At 35.1% G+C, this 12,268-nt stretch overlaps 3 protein-coding genes across 4 annotated transcripts; 1 reads left to right on the forward strand and 2 right to left on the reverse strand.

Annotated features, from left to right (window-relative positions):
• Positions 1-205: 205 nt before the first annotated feature.
• Positions 206-977, reverse strand: LOC131613829 (inactive protein RESTRICTED TEV MOVEMENT 2-like). Its single transcript, XM_058885486.1, has 2 exons — positions 838-977; positions 206-717 (listed from the first exon to the last, which is right to left on the reverse strand). The coding sequence occupies exons 1-2, from the start codon at positions 950-952 to the stop codon at positions 206-208; spliced, it is 627 nt and encodes a 208-aa protein (XP_058741469.1). The 5' UTR covers positions 953-977.
• Positions 978-1,301: 324 nt separating this feature from the next.
• On the forward strand, positions 1,302-3,647 carry LOC131634089 (GDP-fucose transporter 1-like). 2 transcript variants are annotated; one of them, XM_058904761.1, is made up of 3 exons: positions 1,302-2,639; positions 2,827-2,901; positions 3,319-3,647. In XM_058904761.1, the coding sequence occupies exons 1-2, from the start codon at positions 1,619-1,621 to the stop codon at positions 2,835-2,837; spliced, it is 1,032 nt and encodes a 343-aa protein (XP_058760744.1). In that variant the 5' UTR covers positions 1,302-1,618; the 3' UTR covers positions 2,838-2,901; positions 3,319-3,647. The 2 variants fall into 2 exon arrangements, with proteins under 2 accessions (XP_058760744.1, XP_058760748.1); XM_058904765.1 differs by lacking the exon at positions 2,827-2,901.
• A 1,228-nt stretch (positions 3,648-4,875) lies between these two features.
• Positions 4,876-10,114, reverse strand: LOC131634067 (protein argonaute PNH1-like). Its single transcript, XM_058904751.1, has 22 exons — positions 9,979-10,114; positions 9,614-9,822; positions 9,276-9,484; positions 9,036-9,182; positions 8,822-8,955; positions 8,594-8,703; positions 8,366-8,472; positions 8,133-8,271; positions 7,928-8,044; positions 7,618-7,725; positions 7,456-7,527; positions 7,261-7,383; positions 7,002-7,161; positions 6,726-6,847; positions 6,464-6,601; positions 6,249-6,391; positions 6,047-6,173; positions 5,822-5,957; positions 5,658-5,731; positions 5,479-5,573; positions 5,368-5,399; positions 4,876-5,291 (listed from the first exon to the last, which is right to left on the reverse strand). Exons 2-22 carry the CDS (start codon positions 9,797-9,799, stop codon positions 5,125-5,127), a joined length of 2,646 nt encoding a protein of 881 aa, XP_058760734.1. The 5' UTR covers positions 9,800-9,822; positions 9,979-10,114; the 3' UTR covers positions 4,876-5,124.
• Between the last annotated feature and the right edge of the window lie 2,154 nt (positions 10,115-12,268).

The raw sequence follows: 12,268 nt of genomic DNA on the forward strand, positions 1-12,268 counted from the left end.
TCACTTTCCCTTTAAACCCTAGCAGTTTCTTCACCATGGTCATCTCTACCGCAAATCCATTATATATATATATATATATATATATATATATATATATATATATATATATATATATATATATATATATATATATATATATATATATATATATATCATCAGAGTTAGCTAAGCAAGCCACAACAACGAAAACCATACTCATCGTAAGTCAATCCACATAAATCGTGTGCATTGATGATTCATATTCGCCATCGTGATCACGGATGTCAATTACTTCGCGAGTTTTAACAACTTCTTTAGTCTCCGGTGACACATGATTAGTCTTCACATTATTTTGATCATTCTCAACTTGTTCTTCTATCTTGTTATTTTCTTTTTCATCTTCCTTTTGCATCTCTCGCGGTTCATCAACCACTTGTGCTTGTGTTGGCGCCTTAGCTTCATCACTATTTTGACGTGCCATTGAAGGTTCTTCTTGTGGTGGATTCGTGATAGTTTCTTGTTCTTGAGGCTTATTATCCGGGGTGATCAATTTTGGAAACTTGATTGACAACACTCCATGTTCAAACTTGGCATCGACATCATTTGTGTCACAATATTGAGGAATTGGAAATACCTTACGAAAACGATGCCATATATTCTCAATCCCTTGCCTTTCACCATTGATCCTTAGGACACCTTTTGAAGTCACTTGCACTCTCAATTGTTCCTTTGTGAATCCTATTATTTTTGTTGAAATTGAAAGTATATAAATAAATACATATAGAAGAAAATGAGAAAGAGCTTAAATCAAACATTAATAACATTTGACCATAAGTTTCTACAACAAATTGAACGTACCTGGCAGCATTAGGATAAGAGTGTAACTTACTTCATCTTTAATCCATTCAAAATAAGGTTCAAAATCTTTGTAAACACGTTCAGGTGCTGATTGTGTCTTTTGAATTTGATCCATTGTTGATAATATTATTGTATTTGAGACTTTTGTATTTATGTTTGTGAATGAAAGCTCTTGCAGTGTTGCTTTTATATGCATCAATTGAAGACTATTATGCATTGTTCATGTGATTTTTTAATTAGATGTATCAGCTGTCAACAATAAATAAAAATGAAAATGCATATTACCAACCAAAAAAAAAAATACATCTAATCTATAGAAATATAATCTATTATAGTCATAAATATATACAATAAATGACAAGAAAAAGGTGACCTATTTTAATATAAGAATTTTGAGTCATTTACCAATATCAAGTAACTAAAACACGTCTCTTTCTTTTATACTTTCCATTTATTTCCCTTCTTTTAATATATATTTCTCCATTTACTTCCGTTCCTCTCACTCTATTTCTTGTTTTCAAACCAAACCCACCATTAGAATCACATTGATTGATACTCTCTGATTCTGAACAGAGCAGTAACAATAATGAAGTGAGGACAACAAACAAGAAAATAATTGTCCTCTTCCCCTCTCCATTCTGCTCCCAATTCACACCTCACTGACACACACTCCAATTTCCTCCAATCCAATCCAATCCAATCCAACAAACCCTAAAACCCCATTTCTCAACTGTCGGTGATCCACTTCACCTCCAACAACCACCACCAAAACCCCTCAACAATGTCATCAACCACAAAGCCACCGCACTACGCCACAAGCGGCTTAGTAATCGGCTACGCTCTCTGCTCAAGCTTGCTAGCCATCATCAACAAATACGCCATCACCCAATTCAACTACCCGGGCCTCTTAACCGCGTTACAGTACCTCACTTCCTCTCTCGGTGTTTACCTTCTCGGAAAACTAGGGTTTCTTCATCACGATCCTTTCAATTTTCAGATTGCCAAGAAATTCTTCCCTGCCGCACTCGTTTTCTACCTCGCGATCTTCACCAACACCAATCTCCTACGTCACGCTAACGTTGATACCTTCATTGTTTTCAGATCTCTTACTCCTCTTCTCGTTGCTCTTGCTGATACGGCTTTTCGAGGTCAACCTTCGCCTTCGAATCTCACGTTTTTCTCGCTTGTGGTGATTCTCGCTGGTGCGGTTGGGTATGTTTCCACTGATTCGGGTTTTACTCTGACTGCTTATTCTTGGGCTTTTGCTTATTTGGTTACGATTACTACTGAGATGGTTTACATCAAGCATATGGTTATGAGTCTTGGGTTGAATACTTGGGGTTTTGTTCTTTATAACAATGTGTTATCTCTAATGCTTGCTCCTTTCTTTTGGTTTCTTACTGGAGAGAATTTTGAGGTTGCGAATGCGATTACTGCCAGTACTGGGAGTTTGTTTGAGACGAATGCGGTTCTTGCGGTTTCGTTGTCTTGTGTGTTTGGTTTGCTTATTAGTTTCTTTGGATTTGCGGCGAGGAAAGCGGTTTCGGCGACTGCTTTTACGGTTACTGGGGTTGTGAATAAGTTTCTGACGGTGGCGATTAATGTGACGATATGGGATAAGCATGCTAGTCCGGCGGGTTTGGTTTGTTTGTTTTTTACTATAATTGGGGGAGTTCTTTATCAGCAATCGGTGACTGGGAATGGTTCGCAGCAACGGGAGGCTGTGGTGGTGAGTAAGCAAGCTGATATTGAGAGTAATCTTGTTGGTGATGGTGATTTGGAAGATGAGAGTGAAGTAAAGGGTAAACTTGCTTCTTTATGAGTATTTTGTATTGTTATTTGTTTTTAGTTAGTATTTGAATTGGTGTTTAAGGTGTAATGAACTATGAATGTTGTTTTTTCTTAACAACATTCGGAAAAATTTATATAGCACGAGGTATTGTTTTCGTAATGATTTGAAATCTAGTGTTTTGGATCATGAAATGGCAGGTATAAGATAAGAAACTATTGGTGCATGCTGCGTTTTGCATATGGAACAGACTCTATTCTTGTTTGTAAGCAAGGGTAAGTGTAAAACTTGTTTTGGCTCAAGCTATTCCCGAGGGAAGTGTGAGTGTGATTATGAGTATGAGTATGACCTGTTTCCAATATGCGTGGTGTTATATAATCATTTGTCCTGTCATATTGGAAAATCTAATTGACACAACTACATAACAGACACGTTTGAAATATCATTCAGAAATGTCAACATATCGGTTTTGGATGGTAACAACAACATAACATTTCTGAAAGAAAGAAGAGATAGCACAAATAATTTAGTATTTTGAAATATTGGAACAATTTCATTTCTATGCTATTCAGTCAATATATAGTTAACTTGCTTGCTTGCCACAGAATTTATATATAAAAAACTTGTAGTCACTATTAGCTTGCTTGCTGTTGCTCCCTTTGCTAAAATGTTTTTCCTTATCCTCATTACAGTTTGATGCACAACGTGCTTTGTGTACAGCAATCCAGAATGCGACGCTCATTTAATGTGGCTACTTTTAGCAATTTCCTTTCTCTTTAACACGGTATAAGTTTTGGCATTCAATAGAGTACTTTGTTAGAAGAATGACCCTGTCTTCATTTAGTGTTCAGTGTGATTTAGTCAAACAAACCAGCTCAATTAGAAGAGTGTTGTTCAAGTTGTAGTTGACTTAGCAGAATTAGTTTAATTGCATATTCCACTTGTTTTCATTCCTTTGATAGAAGAGACCTTGCCTGTTTAGTTTCTGTGCTTCTCATCCCATCAGTAATCTTCTCTTCAATAGCTGATTATGAATTTTGACTGCAAATTTTGTGGTATTACATTGTCCTTATGTAGCACAGATAGCTTTATGTTTTTTTGTTTTTCCAAAAGATGAATATTGCTTCAAGTATTAGATGTATTGGTCAAGTCATTGGCTCCATCACTAAATATATTTATTCAACTATTCTGTATTAGTCGAATCATCAATTATGCTCTAATAACGCCAAGACCCATTTTGTGATGATTTTCTGTTAAGAATTTATACTGGTTTTTATAACAATGGCCATGACTCTCTAAAAAGTAAGGCGTATTTGAGAAATCTAAAGCATGTAATTTTTGAGAAGTGGAAAACAATAAACCTCTAAATGTAGGAATTACTTTTCATATTATTCAGCATTTTTGTTCTAGTCGCCTACACCCAACTCCCGTTTCGAAGATTAGTTTGATAGCTAATTCACAGGACATCCGCCGAAGGGATATTTTGGATGCCCACTAATCACGGACTCATGGTGGTTTAATATAAAAACATTTTCGTTAATTCAAAACACCATGTGTGTTTTATTAATTTATTAAGTATTTTGAGCTCACACACATGAAATTGCGTGTTATATTAGATTTATGTTGCAATGTTTGAATTATTTTTAAATAAATTATGAGTAATGGTTTCTCTGTGCCTAAAAGAGCAAGTGAAAAAGCAACACATGCATAAAAATGACCAGCTCCGACACAGTGATATCGATGTTAATTAAATAAGGACATTCTCTAAAATTTAAAGTACGTGTATAAATTTGATTCATTACAAAAATGCTTTTGAATAAATAAGATAATTTTGTATTTTAATTGAATTAAATGTATCAAAAAGTTATAAATGATGTTATAAAATTTAATATATTTAATTGTTCCATTGATTATCATTAATTCAACACATTTTTAATTCTATAAATTGTCTAAGTTGCGTCGTAATAAAGAGAGAAAATTAAAATACTTTGTCTCACACTATTATTTCAATGTGTGCGATAGGCAGACTAGTATTATTTAGAGGTGTAAGGTCCTAATAATGCCCAAAGAACAAAGTGTTGCTTTATTGAGATAGGTAAGGTCCTAATAAAAACTGATAAAGAACAGAGTTAATTGAGATAGGTAAGGTCCTAATAATAACTGATAAAGAACAGAGTTAAGGAATCGTTTGTATACTTTTGCTTTAAGAGAGAATGACAGATTTTCGAACCAGTTGCGGAATGAAAGGCGTAATCATTTTGATCCCGTCCACCACATAGTTGGGATAAATCTAAGATAAATCATCTTTAAGCAGCCAATAATTTAAACATTACTACCTTCGCGTAATCACTAGAAAGCCAAAGAAACCAAAACTACGCTATGTCGATAATTGCCATGCAGAGTATTGTACAATACATGTTGGGTTAAACTGGTTCATATTGAACTAAATTTCCCACCTACAATCAGTTTCCTTTTCCTACATATACTGCACTCCTCATTCAACAGTAAAACATTACATTCTTGACCTTTTCTTTTAGAGCTGGCAGTGGCCGAACTGACTCAACTTTCAATCTTGTAGCGTGTGATTTTGCATTTTCATGGACAGCAGGTTCCATGTAGAATCTAGCTCTATAAGCTGCCAGATGAGCATAATACACCGGAGGCACTGCACACACATATCAGACAATTAAATGTATTCACATTTTCATGTACTTATCATCAAACAAGAAAGAAAGACTTACCTACAGAAACTGATCGCGTACATCTCGCATAACTGTCATCAAAACAAGACGAGTTTATTTCATCTTAAGAGTAGAGAAATATGATTTTGAAGTAAGAGTTTATTTACTTACGTGTAGCACAAGTTGTTAGTTAAAGACTGAATCTCATCCGCACTGAAGTTGTTGTCGTCCCATATAACATGATAATGAGCTGCTCTACTTGTACCCTGAAAATTCCATTAATGTTAGTTAATCCAATCCCATAATATCGAATTCTTCCTAATGTAACGATGTAGATGTCATTGTCATACCTGAATTCCTGCGTGACTGCACAAGTAGAAGTCGAAATCCGTAGGATGACATATCTTTGAATCCACAACGGTACCTACATTAACCAGTTAGAAATGTTTCAACTCCTGCATTAATAATCACAGTTATGGCAGATATTCTGTAATTATATTTAAAGGCTTTTTACCTGGCATGATATTCCCACTTCTATCGGTGCTGTTTCTGTCGTTGTGATTGTTCGGGAAGAGTCTAGTGTGATGCCGTTTTTGAACCACGACAAATGTTACTGGTGGTTGGTAACCAGGTTCCAAAGACGCACAAGCCTACACATATTGAAAATTCATAAACAGTAGAAACAAATATAACTGTTTTGACTTTTGAGATATTGTGTCTCACTCTTAGTAGTCAGTACCTTGCGGATTGCGTCGAGCTCGTATAGCAAAACCTGGTAGAACTGTCCATCACCAACCCCGTCCCTGTAAAATATTATCCTATGTGGTTTTTTTCCTGTTGCCTTCTGAAATGAGAGCAAGAGCTCTCTGCAGCAGCACAGAATGTTATGATCCAATTAAGCCCGCAAAATTTTGATTTTAGCGAATGTGTAACTAAATTACCTGATCATGCCGCCGTAAACGATACCATGCTGTGGATCGTTCCAACATTTGAAAAGATCATGAATAAGTTCCTCGCGAGGTGTCTGAGCAGATACCAAGCCTGCATATTTGCTCACTCCTGGCCAATCTTGCGAGGCTACAACCTGAATAACGATAATCACAATAGATCAAACTTAGAACGGCGCTATCAGTTATAGGAGTTTCGAAATGCTTACTGCCGCAATGGATGGACAAACGTCCTCTCCGGAGTCGGGATGAGCTACATCAGCTCCGAAAATTATCGTTGGAATGTCGCTAACCAATGGAATCTTGGAACTCACAGCATCCATGAGTACTACATTCCTTCCTCCCATCTAAAGTATACACCGCATTTGTTTAAAAAAATGAAGATTAAGTGAAAATTGGAAATATAGAAGTGATTATTTTCAAGGAGAAAGAAACTAAGGTGATAGATCATTGGAATTTCGTAATACAAACCTTGACATTGATCTTCAGTGCTACATTTGACAAATACTGTCTACCAATCTTGAATACGTACTTTGTAAGACAACATTGGGAAATCAACCCGAGATCTGTTTCGCAAATTTTTTTAAGATCACCTGAAGCAAGAGTTTGTTTCTTCAAGCGCAAGCAAAAATGTGAAAAACAAGTGTTCACCACATGTTTTCGTGTAAACATAAGAAAATAATAACGGCGATTAAATTTATATTTTCTTCTCCCGATGAATCTCTTAGAATCTTTTAAGAGTCGTACCATAGAGAGAGCCGTTTTTATCAGGAAGAATAGCAATGAGCAACTCGAGCTCTTTCCCACCAAGTTTGTTTCGAGAAACAAAACATACATGCTCCAAGGCTTTCCTAACCATATCCGGTCTTGCTGAATATACAGGAATCACAGGTTCCGGACTAAATTCCTGTTAAAGGATAAAAAAAATCGTGTATACTACAAGGTGTAACTATAATTGGAAAGTGATAATCGAAAAAGTGATATAAGCCAAAATTGAAGACTTTACCATGCCTGAGATTTGGCATGCCTGAACTAAATTTTGGCAAAATGCATTAGCTAGTTTTTCTTGAACATTTCTTGAGAAATTGATGCATGCCCAATTTGTTACTTTGCCTCCATTTATAACTTTCTGCATTGAAATAACAAGAATGAAAATCCACTTTTAAAACAAACTATAAATATGTGTCTGTCTAAAACTAACCTTGTTATTCATGTTCCACTGACCAATTTGTGGCAGGATTTTGTTCTCTCTTCCAGTGTCATGGTATTTCAGCTATGAAGAAAGAGCCAAAATGTACTATTATCAGTTGAATGCCAAAAGACAAGAACAAAGAATGATGAATTCAACGATAGGAAAAATCACCCAAGGAGCAGGAAGAACACGAGCCTCAACTGATGCCAGCTTGTTGTCTACGCTGATACCAAACTCCTTTGCATAAGGATTACAATTATAATCATTTTGATGAATCGTCTGTCAATTAAAAACAAGACAACACCAATACATGAGCTATTCATTTCACAATGGACTCAAACCTATGCAGTAACGACACTTCAAATTGTAGACGTGTCTGGTGTCTGACATGTATCAGTATACAACACCAATACATTATAATTGGTTAATGTCATGTCTAATGTTTGTGCTTCACATGCTTGAACAAAAAAACGACAAGAACCTGTAGAATATCATCCTCCCTTCCAGGTGGTCTCTGGCACGAGACCTTTAGCAGAGAAGTTATTTGCTTCTCATTAAGCCCTTTTGAATATCTCTGACCTCCAACTATCTTGCATACCTAGTACAAGTCACATAAGCTTTTAATGAAATCTAAAAACGAAACAAAAAGTATGAATATAAATTGAAACAAAAACAAAAGCTTATACCTCCATAGGCAAATAGTTCAACCTCTCTTGGCTTCCTACTTGAAGGCAAGGTAAATGAGGATACATGATTGTATATTCATACTTCTCTTGAAAGTAATCAATTACTGATTGCATGTTCATTTGCTTATCCAAAGGGAAACTATTCGAAGGAAACGATAAAAAAAACATTACCTCAAATGTGAAATACGTTAAATTCGTGACTTTTTGTAATGAAAAAAACTACAAAGCCATACATGAGTTCCCTTGTAGGTTGTGATGTCAATCCTGTTATCTTGTACTTCCTTCTAACGCTTCCTCTATATGTAATTTCGACTTTCACACCTCTTAAGGCTTTTTTAATCTGCTCGAGTCATAACGTAAGTATTTCTTGATCAGAAAATAGTGCTTAAATTTTGAAAATGATGTTATCTAATAACTATAAGCAATGAATTCTAGTTGCCATTGTAAAGTAAATTTCTTACCTTGATGCGATCTGCGTCTGACAATGGCTTAAACTGCACATCTTTTCCTAATACTAGAGCTACAAAGTCAATCACAGGGAGTGGTTCGATAAACGCCGTGGATGACATGTCTGTCAGACAAAATAAATCAGAAGAAAAACACTAATTGAGCTCAAGTCATTAATCAATTTCAGTTAAGGGTAAATTGTTCAGAAGAACCCGAGTTCGAAGATTGACTAGAACTCTCACCAACATTAAGTGATAATCCCATCTGAGTTACTTTAATACTTTGATAGAAACCGCGCCATGATTCCAAACCACCACTCAGCGTATGCGGTTTTCTTAAATTCGGAGAATACGATGACCTCCCAAACGATACATAGCTAAACATGCAAATTAACGTGTAAGAATCAATAATAAAATGATATATGTTAAAACTTGAAAGAACAAATAAAAAATGCACCTATGAGATGCAACCTCCTTCAATACAATGTCAATGACATTAAGAGCTTCATGTGGAGTATCCACTTTTTTCCCACTGAGAAGCTCATGTAACTGATGCATGCTAACATGAGCTGCAAACTTGATTTGAACTTCAAATGTTCTTTCCCTGAACACAAAATTTACAACTCATGTTCGTTTCAAAATCCAAAATTTGAAAAAAAGAAATTTACTTAGTTTTTCTTGAATAATAATCAATCACCTTGTACTACAAGTTCTCTCATCCTCCTCACTCAATAGTATATTGAACTCTTTCTTTGTAAACGGAAGCCGACCGGAAGTGTAAAGAGTCTTTGAGCCATCATAGGCCGGGAGTCTATTTTCCAACTCAGTGTTTCGATGAAGCTTCACTAACTCGGCTATGATAGCTTTTCTTGTTTTTCTAGAGTTAACTTCAGGAGTTATAACAACCTTCATAAAACACATGATAACTTAGCAAAATCTATATAAAAGTTCTAGAGGTCTCCCAAACCTCAATTACGGTTGCATTTTAACGTAATATCAAGGTTTACAGCGTAACCGCAATTTCGTTTGACTTACATCATATTGGCTCAAGTCGGATACTGATATATCTGCAAGAAAGTGATTAGCTTTGACAACACACTTTGTCCCAAGTTTTCCATAGCCAGGCCTAGAAGCAAGAACAAGAGTTTTGCAAGAGGAAGTAAAACATGAAGCTAGTTGAGACTCAAGTCCAGTTTCTTGGACTTTATCTTCTTCCTTCATTTCTAATGGCTAGATATCTATCTCTGTAGAAAATAAACAAGAAACTTTCACTTCTTAGTTTCATGCAGTGGTTGATTCTTGAAGAAAAACAATAGCAAGAAAGTACAGAAGAATGAGAAAAACAATAACTCTTTGTAACGGTTGTTGCAAGATAGTATAAAGAAAGAAAATAAAGGTACATGGCATCAAATCTTGACAGCATTTCATTTCATCTTCTACTAGGTGCTGTACATTCTCTGAATCTTCTGTGATTGAAAAGATGGTGAGAAAAATAAAGTGACATGCAAATATAACAAGAAACTAACAATATTCTATAAAAACTCTTATTAATTTATGAGCATTGACATTGTTATAAAGTGTCAGTATGTATTTATGATATGATATGATGTCTAATTTTGACTTTACCACTCTTTTATTTTTTTATGGCCATATTAATATAAACTTTCTCCTCATCAATACCATTTTTCCTTAAGAATGAATGGTCTCAGCGAGACGTTTTGATCAAGATCGGACGGTTTAGATTAGACGGTAACAAAATCAAAAGATTGAGACGCATCAGTGACAGAACAGAAGAGGAGAGACAAGAGGCATAAAGAGATAATTTGAAGGTTGTTTGTGTGCTTGGAAATCCGGACATTGTGGTAGAATACAATGCACAAAACAATTGGACAAATGGTAATGTCAGTGGTATTGGATTTTGGATGGGATATTGGGGAACTAGGGATATAAAGATGAAAATGATACTACATGCAATACATATAAGTGAAGGTGAGGTTCATCAATTATATGGGATAGTTACAAAACACAATAAGAACAATCATGTGTTATGTTATGTCACTTTCACTTTCACTTGCTTCATACAACACCCATGTGACTAATTCAGACTTCAAGAGGCTTATTGTATCAAGTGTCACACATCGAATTGAGCACATGTTAGATTTTGTTCTGAAAAAAATTGATTTTGAATGAATTGATTCGGATAGCTAAAGTCGAAATGTTGTTAAGTGTATTGGGAAAACCAAAAAAATAATAATATTGTTATTTGATTGGATTGGTTAAGAGTCATTAAGTTGTATACTGATGGTGCAGTGCAGCTAAATTTCTCTGTTTCTTGGGTTAGTGTGAAAAATAAATTCACGGTCTAGGGACCCCCCTCTCTCCCCACAACAAATTCTATAGCTGTTTGTTGAAAAGTTGCAATTAAGAGCTAAAAAGTTGGAGGCATATCCACTGGATTTTAACGCTTAATGCAAATTTGTTCCAACCCAACCCCACTTTTCCACAACCTCTCTATCATGCTACTTCTGTGTCATAAAAAATTGTCTTATATTTAAACAATATGTGTTTCTTAAAAAATTAATCAGATATGTTGATTTTAATGATAAAATTGATATTCCATTGGTTTCAATATAAATGTCATATTTGTAAAAATTATTTGTTCCAAAATAATTATAGCTTTTAGTTTTCAATGCAATTTTAACTTTTATATTGCCGACATCAACACACATTGATACATACAACTTTTTTCAGGTGCCGGTGTAGATTTCGAATACCGACATTGACACATAGTACACCTTTTTTCATAGTAGTTAGTGTTACAAAAATTTGTAACGGCGTCCCCAATGGACCAAAAGATGTACTAGTAATTAATTTGAGTTTGAAGGAGAAATAAATATGCATGCAACGGAAGTTAAAGTGGGCTACTAATTAGGGGTTGTGTTAGAGTTTTAGTAGAGCAGAGAATGAAGCAGGTATAGAAAGCGTGTTTATGAGTGAGAGCAGTTAGTAGAAACTAGAAACACATATACCTTGTGCTTTACGCCATCTATATTATAATGTCTGCAACTTCAACTACAACTCAGTTACTCACTCAGACAACTCCAACTATGTGAACTTCAAATACTTAACCGAGCCACCTTCTACACTCTGATGATCCCTGCATGTAAATGTAGAGTAGTGTTACAAATTAATAGGCTTCCCATTAAGGGTTCAAATATTCAACAAAACTGCACCTATGTATATCTATGTAGCCACCAAAATGTTTTATATACTACTCCTACTCCACATGCAAAAGCAGTTAATTATCTTTTGCAACAATACAAGAGATTGTAGGTGCTTTGCTTTCTGCGATTTGATAAAACATGTATGAAAGACAAGTGCATCACTGCCTTTAAGAAAAGGAACTTCAAAAGATGAATGAGTTTGGAGATAAGTGCTTTTTATAGCATCAAAACATGCTACTGATTATTACATTTCGGTGAGAGATTTTATCTAATGGGAAATATAAAAAGAAACTTGATAAAAATAATAATGACACAGAAAGACAGATTTTAAAAGTGGTGTTGTCTCTGCTTTTGGTACAAAGCTTAATTTCAGTGCATTTCCTCAACAGGTTACTTACTCACTCTCCTTGCTTTTGTTGGGTTAGGAAAGGTGTGTCTTTAGCTGTGTCTTTTGTATTTATAAAGA

The sequence above is a fragment of the Vicia villosa genome, linkage group LG1 (genome assembly GCF_029867415.1).
Source record: "Vicia villosa cultivar HV-30 ecotype Madison, WI linkage group LG1, Vvil1.0, whole genome shotgun sequence".
Classification (NCBI taxonomy): Eukaryota; Viridiplantae; Streptophyta; class Magnoliopsida; order Fabales; family Fabaceae; genus Vicia; species Vicia villosa.

Bases quoted from the DNA above. Each gene is read 5' to 3' on its own strand.
- LOC131613829 (XM_058885486.1), bottom strand. From the start codon at position 952: ATGGATCAAATTCAAAAGACACAATCAGCACCTGAACGTGTTTACAAA. The intron at 718-837 runs GTACGTTCAATT...CAAAAATAATAG, and splicing joins TCTTATCCTAATGCTGCCAG to GATTCACAAAGGAACAATTG.
- LOC131634089 (XM_058904761.1), top strand. From the start codon at position 1,619: ATGTCATCAACCACAAAGCCACCGCACTACGCCACAAGCGGCTTAGTA.
- LOC131634067 (XM_058904751.1), bottom strand. From the start codon at position 9,799: ATGAAGGAAGAAGATAAAGTCCAAGAAACTGGACTTGAGTCTCAACTA. The intron at 7,162-7,260 runs GTAAAGTCTTCA...ATCCTTTAACAG, and splicing joins CATGCCAAATCTCAGGCATG to GAATTTAGTCCGGAACCTGT. The intron at 6,602-6,725 runs GTTTGTATTACG...TGTATACTTTAG, and splicing joins CACTGAAGATCAATGTCAAG to ATGGGAGGAAGGAATGTAGT.